This window comes from Lepus europaeus, unplaced genomic scaffold (assembly GCF_033115175.1).
Source record: "Lepus europaeus isolate LE1 unplaced genomic scaffold, mLepTim1.pri SCAFFOLD_423, whole genome shotgun sequence".
NCBI classification, from domain to species: domain Eukaryota; kingdom Metazoa; phylum Chordata; class Mammalia; order Lagomorpha; family Leporidae; genus Lepus; species Lepus europaeus.
The window spans coordinates 46,324-57,530 of NW_026909299.1; the positions used below are offsets into that span (position 1 = coordinate 46,324).

The following is an 11,207-nucleotide window of genomic DNA, read 5'->3' on the forward strand; positions in this document are numbered from 1 at the left end:
GCACTGTGCTCCACCACGGCCCCCAGCTCACCACGGCCGCCAGCACTGCACTCTCAGGACACCACAGCCCCCAGCTCACCACGGCCGAGGTGAGCACACGGCCGAGGTGGAGCACAGTGCTGGGGGCCGTGGTGAGCTGGGGGCTGTGGTGGAGCACAGTGCGGGGGCCGGGGTGAGCTGGGGGCCGTGATGGAGCACAGTGCGGGGGCCGTGGTGAGCTGGGGGCTGTGGTGTCCTGAAAGCACCGTGCTGGGGGCCGTGGTGAGCTGGGGGGCCGTGATGGAGCACAGTGCGGGGGTCATGGTGAGCTGGGGGCCGCACTGTGCTCTCAGGACACCACGGCCCCCAGGTCACCACGGCCCCAGCACTGTGCTCTCAGGGCACCTCTGTCCGCTGCACTGTGCTCTCACGACACCACGGCCCCCGAGCCCCGAGCTCACCACTGCCCCCTGCACTCATCTGTGACGCCCTCTCCCGCTGTCTGCAGGAAGTCTTCTGGCACTGGAGAGACTCCTGGTTCACTCCCCAGATGGCCGCGATGGTTGGAGCTGGGCTGATCTGAAGCCAGGGGCTGGGGGCTTCCTCTGGGTCTCCCGCATGGGTACAGGGGCCCAAGGACTTGGGCCATCTTCTGCTGCTTTGCCAGGCTGTAGCCAGGAGCCTGATCGTAGGTGGAGCGCCCAGGACTCGAGCTGGCAACTGGATGGGATGCCGGGACTGTAGGCGGCTTTACACGCTATGGCACGTGGCGCCGGCCCCAGGAGCGCTCACTTAGACTTGAGATATATTGGGGCAGCTCCTCTGCCTGCAGCTTCCACAGTGACCTCCGTGGCCTTGCTGCCCGTCACAGCTTGACCTTGACCTGCCATCCGCTGTCACTCACCCATGAGCCTCTTAGCTTGCGAGACCTGGGAGCTGCGGGCTTTCCATTCTTGGCCTTGAGGGGTTATCCTTGCTCCAGAAGTTTCTTTGCTGCTGCTGCTATTTTAGGAGCAGTGTGTGTGTTTGGGTCACCCCCGCCAGCCAGGCGTCTGGGGAGACATACTGGAGCTGCCTTCTGTGGGTTGCGTGTCTGTGGTGTCCCCCTGGGTAGCTGTTGGGCGGCTGAGCCCCGTGCCCACCCCTGGGCCCTGCGATTTTTCCGGGTGTTCCCTCTGGGCTGGCTGCTGCTCAGGGGTGGGGCCTTGCCCTGCCAGGCTCGCCAGCACAGACCTCGGGAGCTACCGGCTGCAAAGAGCTTTCCTGGGGCGGGCGCTGGCCTGTGGGTGGGGTGCTGGTTAGGGCACGCGTGTCCCACATCAGGGGACCTGGGCTCCTCCTGCCTCTGCCTCCCGATGCCAGATCCTTCCTGTGCAGACCCTGGGCCGCACGAGTCCCCAGCCCAGCTCGTGCCATTGTGGACACGTGGGGGAGGGTAGATGAGCGCCCCCCACATGAGACATGTGAAAGATCCTTTTTCCCTAGGGAGGTGGCCTCTCAGGCTTATGTGGGATCTGTGAAGTCTCAGTTTTCAGCGTCCAGCTTGGGCTAAGGCCACCGAGCCCCACTGTCTGCCACACACAGCCTGACCCTGCTGTGCACCCCCAGGATGGGGCTGCCCCCAGCCCTTTGCCCTCCTGTGCACCACAAGCTCAGCCCTGTCCCCTTGTGTGCACCTCCGCTCAGCCCTGTGCCCTCGTGTGCACCCCCAGCTCAGCCCTGTGCCCTCTGTGCACCCCCAGCTCAGCCCTGTGCCCTCGTGTGAACCCCCAGCTCAGCCCTGTCCCCTCTGTGCACCCCCTGCTCAGCCCTGTGCCTTTCTGTGCACCGCCAGCTCAGCCCTGTGCCCTCGTGTGCACCCCCAGCTCAGCCCTGTCCCCTCTGTGCACCCCCAGCTCAGCCCTGTGCCTTCCTGTGCACCCCCAGCTCAGCCCTGTGTCCTCCTGTGCACCCCCAGCTCAGCCCTGTCCCCTCTGTGCACCCCCAGCTCAGCCCTGTGCCCTCCTGTGCACCCCCAGCTCAGCCCTGTGCCTTCCTGTGCACCCCCAGCTCAGCCCTGTGCCCTCCTGTGCACCCCCAGCTCAGCACTGACCCCTCTTGTGCACCCCCAGCTCAGCCCTGTGCCCTCCTTTGCACCCTCAGCTCAGCCCTGTCCCCACTATATCCCCTCTCAGCCCTGTCCCCTCAGCCCTGTCCCTCTCAGCTCTTTCCTCCCCAGCCATGTCCCCTCGTGTGCACCCCCAGCTCAGCCCTGTGCCCTCGTGTGTACCCCAAGCTCAGCCCTGACCCTTCCTGTCACCCCCTCTCAGAAATGTCCCCTCCTGTGCACCCCCAGCTGTGCACCTGTACCCCTCCCCTCTGCACACCTGCCTCATCAGGTACTGTCGGCGTCCTGCCCGCACCTCTGTCCCCTGGTCTCACACTGCTCAGGCCCCCGCTGCACAGGGACCTTGTGCAGCTGCGCCTGCCCTGGGCCATGTGCCTGCCTGTGTTAGGGCACTGAGAGGTTCCAGCCCCACTGTGTGGCTGGGGCAGCTGCACTGTGGGGCTGTGCTTGTCACACCCTTCCTTGGCCCTGCCCACCACTGGCTTAGTTTCTTTTGCTACATTTGTATTTACGCAGTTACCTTATTTGAAAGGCCACACATTCCTATCTACTTAGCCCACTCCCAAAATGCCTGCCGCAGCCAGGGCTGGGCCAGGCCGAAGCCAGGGCCCAGGGGCTCAGTCCAGGTCTCCCACGTGGGTGTTGGGGATCCATAATGGAGCCCCACTGTCAAGGCTGACTTTTGGGCCGCGCAGGGCCGCCTGAGACTCTCGGGGCCTGGTCACTGCCCAGCCCTGCGTCGACCTTACGTGCCTCGTGTCAGGGGTGGTGAGTGAAATAAAGCTGCCGTCTCCTTCTGTCCGTGTCCCCGGCTGTTGTACTTCGCCGCACCGAGCGGTGAATGGCAGAGGTTGAAGGCAGGATGGCTGCTGAGCCTGGGGTGACCTGCTATGTGCGGTGTCCCCTGTGCGTGCCCAGGGTCTGCCTACAGCACTAGCATGTATGACGTCCCCTGTGCGTGCCCAGGGCCTCCAGCGCTGCCGTGTGCGGCGTCCCCTGTGCGTGCCCAGGGCCTCCAGCGCTGCCGTGTGCGGTGTCCCCTGTGCGTGCCCAGGGTCTGCCTACAGCACTAGCATGTATGACGTCCCCTGTGCGTGCCCAGGGCCTCCAGCGCTGCCGTCTGCGGCGTCCCCTGTGCGTGCCCAGGGCCTCCAGCACTGCCGTGTGTGGCGTCCCCTGTGAGTGCCCAGGGCCTCCAGCACTGCCGTGTGTGGCGTCCCCTGTGAGTGCCCAGGGCCTCCAGCGCTGCCGTGTGCGGCGTCCCCTGTGCGTTCCCAGGGCCTCCAGCGCTGCCGTCTGCGGCGTCCCCTGTGCGTGCCCAGGGCCTCCAGGGCTTCAGCCCGGCGGCCCTCCTTGCTCCCTCAGAGGCTCTGGGGGTGCAGCTGTGAGTGCCAGTGCCGGCACGTGTCGAGTGGGAGCCCCTGAGCCCTGGGGTAGGACACCTGGGCTGTCCCCAGCATGAGAGAACTGGAGCCGGGTGCTCCCTGGAGGCCAGCAGTTCCCCTTGTCCTGCCCAGGGCCTGTGCTCACTCCTGCCGGCACCACGCTTAAAGGGACAGTGTCTTGGAGGACATCCCAGGGACCCCGTGTTGGTGACCTCACACTAGTCAGGCCTGCTAGGAGACTGACGGAATGTGACGTCTCCCCATCCCTGCCAGGGGTCAGCTACACGAGGGAGGGTGCCAGGCATCCCGTGGCCTGGGCCGAGCCACAGCCCCTGCTGCGGAGGGTGCCATGCAATGGCAGGAGGCTCGGTGAGCGGTGACTGGAGCCGCTGTGGTGGCCCAGGAAGCTGCCACATGGGGCAGGCATGTGAGGCACGGCTCTGCCACGCGGTGGGCGTGCTGTCCTCTGCTCTCCTTGGCCTGCAGGGGCGCAGTGTGTGAGCGGCGGCTCTGCCACGCAGTGGGCGTGCTGTCCTCTGCTCTCCTCTGGCCTGCAGGGGTGCAGTGTGTGAGGCACGGCTCTGCCACGTGGTGGGCGTGCTGTCCTCTGCTCTCCTCTGGCCTGCAGGGGCGCAGTGTGTGAGCGGCGGCTCTGGCCCAGGAGCTCCTCATCTGGAACGGGTTCCCTTTTCTTCTCAGCTGCACCAGCAGGAACTGCGAGTGGCTCAGATGTGAGTTCAGACACTGCGGTGGCCTGGTCTAGACCCCGGGGGGCTGGTCTACAGGTCTACACCCTGGGAGGCATGGGCTAGACCCCAGGAGGCCTGGTCTACAAGTCAACACCCGGGAGGCCTGGCCTACACCTGGGAGGCCTGGTCTACATCCGGGAGGGCTTGATCTACACCCCGGGAGGCCTGGTCTACAAGTCTACACCCTGGGAGGCATGGGCTAGACCCCGGGAGGGCAGGTCTACATCACGGAGGGCTTGGTCTACACCCGGGAGGTCTGGTCTACACCTAGGAGGCCTGGTTTACATGCAGGATGTCTGGTCTACACCTGGGAAGGCTGGTCTACATCCCAGAGGGCTTGGTCTACTCCCAGGAGGCCTGGTTTGCAGGCTGTCTTTGCTTCTACAGGGCAGCCTTGAGGAAGAGCTTTGTTGCTCCTGAACTGTGTGCGGCGCTGGGCCCTGCACTGCTCTGGGGGGCTCCCTGCACCCTGCCAGCCCCCCTCAGGCTCCCTGCACTGCTCTGGGGGGCTCCCTGCACCCTGCCGGCCCCCCTCGGGCTCCCTGCGCCCTGCACTGCTCTGGGGGGCTCCCTGTACCCTGCCGGTCCCCCTAAGGATCCCTGCTTGTTGGCCCCGTAGCATCTCCCTGCTCTACCTGCCGCTGACGCCGCGGCACAGAAGCAGAGCAACGGATCTTCTGTCCACTGCTTCCCTCCCCGGATGTGTGTGGGGCTGGGCCAGGCTGGAGCCGGGGGCTCGTCGGAGTCTCCTGCATGACCATGCCCGGGAGCATCCCAGGTGCATTAGCAGGCAGCTGGATCGGAGCCGAGCAGCCGGGACTCAGGCCAGGCACGTGGGTGGGGGCGTCCGAGTGGCAGCCTCACCTGCTCTGCCGGGTGCCTGCCCGGTTCCCTTCCTGCCAACCGCCGTGTGGGCCTGACCCGTTAGGGTGGCTTTCTTGGTTGAAGTCCATGGGACAGTGGAAGGACCTGGAAAGAAGTCAGGCCATGGCGGAGTGGGCGGAGCCTCTGCCTGGAGTCCTGGCTGCTCCTCCCCCATCCGGCCTGGCGCCTGGCTCCTGATCGGCGCGGCTCTGGCCGTTGCGGCCATCTGGGGGGTCAACCAGCAGATGGAAGGCCTCTCTGTCTGTCTTTCCCTGTCACTGTCTGTAACGCTACCTCTCAAATAAATAAAATCTTTAATAATGAATAAATAATTAAATATTAACAAAAGCTAAAAAATGTAATGAATCTGTTTGAAAGACATACTTGCAGCGAGGAGAAATGGAGGGAAGGGGAGAGAAGGGCATGGAGAGAGCAAGCGTGAGGACCACACCACTGTAATGATGAAGATGTCATAAACACGTTTCACAGCCTGCGTTGCAAGAACTCAGGAGCCTGGAGGAGCGACAATGGGTCCATTCCCTTCCCCAGGAATCCTCCCTCAGGAGGAAGACAGGAGCTGAGTGAGTCTGAGGCTGTAACCTGCTGTTCTATGGGAGAGGGAGCCTGGCTTGTTTGTGCAGCGTCTCCAGCAACATTGTTTCTATCTCTCCTTGTGTGCTCTGAGTGCTTCACCTTCAGAAGACAAACAGAGCAGCAGGCTGCTGGTGGGCAGCACCGCCAGAGCTCAGTTTGCAAATGCTCCATTCCTCTACAGGGACAGCTTTATGCCTACATTTTTGTTTTTGAACATACATGTACATATGTGTGTGAGTGGACGTACACATGAGTGAGGGAGCCAAAATCTGTTCAAACCATGGCAGAGCTTGGCAATCTTTTGGGACAATGAGCTGAGCCTGCCTGGGTTCAGATGAGCAGTTGACTCCTCTTAATGGACATCTTTAATGGACATGACCAAGAGGAAATGAAGAAGGGGGGTGGGAATGGGGGTGGGACTAGAGAACGGAAGGATCAGTGCTTCTATACGTATACTGAAACAACAGGAAAAGCCTGAAGAGGACTGGGATGGTGTAACACGGAGAACAGTGTGAAGGAAAACAGGCTTTTAAATGACTTAAAATATAAAACTTAAAGAAGCCTTATTTACATTTTCAGAGTTTCCTTGGCTACAGGATGGAGCATTTAGATTCATTTTTCTGAATAATGGTCCCCAAAGCTAATCTGTTTGAGTGCCAGCTTTGCCATTGCGCGATTTAGATTATTTACCCCACCCAAGGTGGGTGCTGTTGTCTCTGTGTTATAGAAGAATGGCTTAGGAATGCAGAGCTTGCCTCGTGTAAAGCAGGCACGACAGAGCAGGGCTGGACCAGATCCGATGCTGAAGCCCGTGGTCTTCCTAGGTGGTGTAGCCTCTTGTGCAGTTGTTCATAGAATGTCAGCTCTTTAAAGGAGCCTCCATGGAGATCTGTATCTCCCCTATGGACAGCCATGTGAGTGGTTCTATGTCGTCTTCCCCCTACCACGAACACCCTTACAACCATGACCGGCACCCTTATGGGATGCTGGCATCACAGGGGGTGGCGTAACCCACCCAGGACAGCGGCCCCAGGCTGGGGGACTTTCTATAAGCCGGAGACAGCTTCAGAAGGCCGGTCCTCATGAGGAACCTTCAGGAGGCCCCGTATTGTTCTGAAAGTAGCATCCGTGTATTGGAGAAAACTGTGTACACGTCAACACCTACACCGGGGCAGAGTTGCCCACACTAGGCCACCAGCCTTCATTTTCTTATCATTTGTTTTCTTTAAGAAGGCACCATCTTAGAAGCAGAGAGGGAGCCCTTCCCAGATCCTACATCTGCTGGGCCTCGATCTTAGACTCCCCGGCTTCCAAAACAGTGAGAAGTCAATCCCTGTGCTTTTTCAGTCCCCAGGTCAGGGTCTCGGTACGGTAACCCCAAAGGACTGGAATGTCCTGGAAGGCCTTCATTTCCTCCTGACGATCGGGAGCAGTTTTGGAGGCTGTCGCTTCCACAGTTGGCTCTCACTTTGCCGTCTGCACGGGACCACATCCGCCCACGACTGTGTCGTTTTCCAGGGTTTCTGAGCAGCAATGTGATGATGAACTTCAGGGTAAATGATGAAAGAAACCTCCCTCTCAGCTCTGGGGATGTGAGCCATGTACCTGCTGGTGACTTGGCAAACATCATGTTCTGTTGTATTGTCATGATGCCAGTGACGTGGTGCCAGCGTTTGAGCCCTAGATGTTGGATGTTCTGAGTGTAGAATTGAGAGTTCTACTGAAGAACCAAAGTAACTGCATTTTAAAACAATTAAAAAACAAGCAGCCTCCATTTCCCATAGCAGACCCGGGTCCTTGTACAAGCAGGCATTCAGGCATTCCGGAGATATCAGAGCCCACCAGGGACAGCTAGCTCGGCAGACCAAGGACAGACAGTAGAGATTGCTGAACAAAGTAACTCCCTGTGCCCAGAGCTCCCGTGCTGTATGTAACTCTTTTTTCTGCTGATGTAGCCCTTTTTTCCTTTAAAAACTCTCCCAAACAAAGACCGGGGCCTCACTCTTCCCTCCGCTGTGCCGGTTGGTTGGATGGGGTCCCTGTCGCGGCTTGTACTACCGAAAGAACCTTGCTTTTGCAGTTCAGTGTGATCGACTCTCTGGGGGTCTCTGCGGGATCTAACGATCTGGGCACAACCTACTTTTTGGTGCCCAACAGACCCCATGGGGAACAAGCATCACAGGCAGGAACCCCACCATGCACCCAAGGCCTTGGCCCCTGGCCTTGGCAGGGCAGGGCCCACCCCTCCTCAGCCCAGCTCTTTGTTATCAAGCCCCAAATGACCCCTGACTCAGCTGGGCCACGACTTCCTCTTTCCCGACCACGAAGCTTCAGGATTTTCAAGGAAGCTGAGAGGCGTGGGGCCCCATCAGTGGGTCGGTCCGGCCGGCGCTCCTATAAAAGGTGGGAAACGGGGTGTCCTGCAAGCAGCCGGGCTCTGACCCCCAGGCCTTCTCCTCCTGCACCCAGGCGTGGATCCCTGAGCTTCCGCACCCTCCCCCGGACATGGCAGGTCCTGCCACCATCGCAGCCAGCCTCCTGCTGCTGGCTCTCGGTGCCCACCACCTCATCCCTGCAGGTGAGACCTCCAGCCCGGCCTGGGGACATGACGGGGACAGCAGGGTGGGCTGGGGCGTCTGGAGACGTGGCTTTTCTCTCACCATCTCTTAGGCGCCGTGGGCATCCCCTCCTCCTGCTGCATGAACTTTATTCCTAAGAAGATCCCTGAGAGCCACGTGGTGAGCTACCAGCTGTCCAGCGGGAGTGTCTGCCCCAGGGCAGGTGTGATGTGAGTAAAATTCCCCGAGGTCAGGTCAAGGTGGGCCGCCAGGGTTCCTGGGGGCTAAGGGCTGGCAGGACCCAGCTCTGTGCATCCCCGGGGAAGTCAAGTGACCTCTCTAGGCCTCAGCTTTCTCACTGGTGAAGCTGGGGGGGAGCCATTTACCAAGCACAGAAAACACAGGAGGCCTCCCTGGGGCACCCATGCTGCTTAGCTGATCCTCTCACAACGCTGCGGAGTAGGCAAGGTGGTTCCCGTCATGTAGAGACGGCACCCGAGGCCCGGGTAAGGGACTTGTTCCAGATACCTCTGGGGCTGCCTCTCACACAAGGCAGTGGGTGTGAACTCGCTTTGTGAGCAGTGTGGGACCAATCTTCCCCAGCCGGTCCCAGACTAAGTTCCACAGCCTGGCACCACCTGCAGCCCAGGGCTGGCTTCAAAGGGGCCCTCCGCGTTTCCCCCAACCCTCGCTCTGGCATTCTCTATAGCCATGCTTGGCGTGTGAACTGGTCGCACCTGCCTTGCCTCTGGTCTGGGGTGGGGGTGGGGGGCTTTGTGTTCTGTGGCAGATTTTACTCCCCTCCCCTCCCTGTCCAGAAGACAGCGACACCACGTTGGTAGCTTGCTGGGGGCCCTGGGCCCACAGTGGAGCCTCTCTGCACTCCTGCACCCACCTCCCCGTCAAGGGCATCCCCTGTCCTTCTCTCCCCCTAGCTTCACCACCAAGAAGGGCTACAAAGTCTGCAGCGACCCCAAGCAGCAGTGGGTGCAGAGCTATGTGAGGAACCTGGAGGCCAAGGGGAGGAAATCTTCCATGGGGGCCAGAGCCCCGGGCAGCAGACGACCCGGACAAACACGGGCTTGAGGTGGCCCACCGTCTAGTCACCGTTCGGCCCTCTTGCCCTGATTTGGGGACAGAGGGGCGAGGGCTACTTCTCCTGTCTCGTTAGCATCACTCCCTGGGGCCCAAGCAGTGGCCTCCAGCAGCCTGGGCCCTCTGGCCTTGCCTGAGCTGGGTGAGAAGGTTCCAGAAGGAGTGTAGCCCTTTGTCCTTCTCCGTCCGACCTGGCGCTGGCCTGCCTCTGACTTGCATCGGAGCCCGGGCGCGAGGCTAGAGTACCTGTAGAGACAGCTTGCTTGGACTGCAGGCTGCAGCTGGCTTCAGGGGGCCCTGTGGTCTCGGGGTGGGGCTGTGTGTCTGGGCATGGTGACCTGTCACAGTGGCAGCCCTGCAGCACATTGGGGACACCCCAGGTTGGTCCCACATTGAGCACTTTTGAGCGAAGGGTCCCTCTGCTGCCTGGATCCCATCCCTCCCTAGACACCATCCAGGGGCTACAATGAATCAAGTTGTATAAAGAAATGGATGTGCAGGATCGTGCCCACTGGGCAATTTCACTGCTCTCTGTCGACTTCAAGATATTCTCCTTGAAGGCACCGGCTCCGTGCTGCTTCGGGGACAAAGATCTGCCCTATCTTCCAAGCTGGGCTTTGCCTACATTTTGGTGAGGGGAACACAGGGTGGGAGCTGAGGAGGAAGACAGACCCCAGCTTGCTGTCCCCTATGCATGAGATACTGTGTGACTTACCAGTGTACACTGTTCTCAAATCAGAATCCAAGTAAAAGGTGATTTCTCCTCTGAAGGTGGTCGTGCGTGCGTGCCTGTCCTCGTCTCCTGGGGGCAGGGTGGGGTGCGAGAAGGGCGGGTGCTCCAGGCTGCCCAGGGTGCTTGTGGTTTCTTCCCCAAGGTTCATATGCTGGAGCTAGGCTCCTGGCATCATGGCATTGACAGGTGACAAGAGGTGGAGCCCGCAGTGCTGCCATCCCATAGGGGCAGCAGTCCCGGCTGCTCCACTGCCTATCCAGCTCCCTGCTAATGTGCCTGGGAAAGCAGCAAAAGATGGCCCAAGTGCTTGAGTCCCTGCACCCACGTGGGAGACCTGGGAGAAGCTCCTGGCTCCTGGCTTCAGATCAATCAGCTCTGGCCATTGCCACCATTTGCAGAGTGAACCAATGAATGGAAGACCTCTCTCTCTCTCTCTCTCTCTCTCTCTCTTACTCTCTCTCTCTCTCTGTGTCTACCTCTCTGTGTAACTCTATCTTTCAAATAAATAAAAATAAATCTTAAAAAATAATTTGAAGGGCCGGTGCTGTGACATAGCAGGTTAAAGCTCTGGCCTGCGGTGTTGGCATCCTATATGGGCACCAGTTCGAGTCCCGGCTGCTCCACTTCTGATCCAGCTCTCTGCTATGGCCTGGGAAAGCAGTAGAAGATGGCCCAAGTCCTTGGGCCCCTGCACCTGTGTGGAAGACCCAGAAGAAACTCCTGGCTCCTGGCTTCAGATCAGTTCATCTCTGGCTGTTGTGGCCACTTGGGGAGTAAATTAGTGGACAGAAGATCTCGCTCTTTGTCTCTCCCTCTCTCTGTCTGTAACTCTGCCTCTCAAATAAATAAGTCTTTTTTTTTTTTAATAAAGTGGCGAGGGGCAGGCACTTGGCCTAGTGGCTAAGATACTGGGTTTCTGACTGTGTGACAAGAAAGCTCTTTGTCTTCTCTGGCCTCCATTTCCACATCTGTAAAATGGGCATGATAGAAATACCTATCTCATAGGTTGGTCTTGGGGACGGAATGAGGAAATCTGTTCATGAGAAACACTTAGCTGAATGCCTGGCACATACTGAGGCTCAATAAATGTTAGCCCAGGGCTTGGCCAAGCTCAGCCAGGAGACAGAGAAAGCTGAAGTTGGG

At 59.7% G+C, this 11,207-nt stretch overlaps 1 protein-coding gene across 1 annotated transcript; it reads left to right on the plus strand.

Moving 5' to 3' along the window:
- Positions 1 to 7,824: 7,824 nt before the first annotated feature.
- On the plus strand, positions 7,825 to 9,827 carry LOC133755389 (C-C motif chemokine 24-like). Its single transcript, XM_062185506.1, has 3 exons — positions 7,825 to 8,256; positions 8,349 to 8,466; positions 9,172 to 9,827. Exons 1-3 carry the CDS (start codon positions 8,184 to 8,186, stop codon positions 9,320 to 9,322), a joined length of 342 nt encoding a protein of 113 aa, XP_062041490.1. The 5' UTR covers positions 7,825 to 8,183; the 3' UTR covers positions 9,323 to 9,827.
- Positions 9,828 to 11,207: the final 1,380 nt, after the last annotated feature.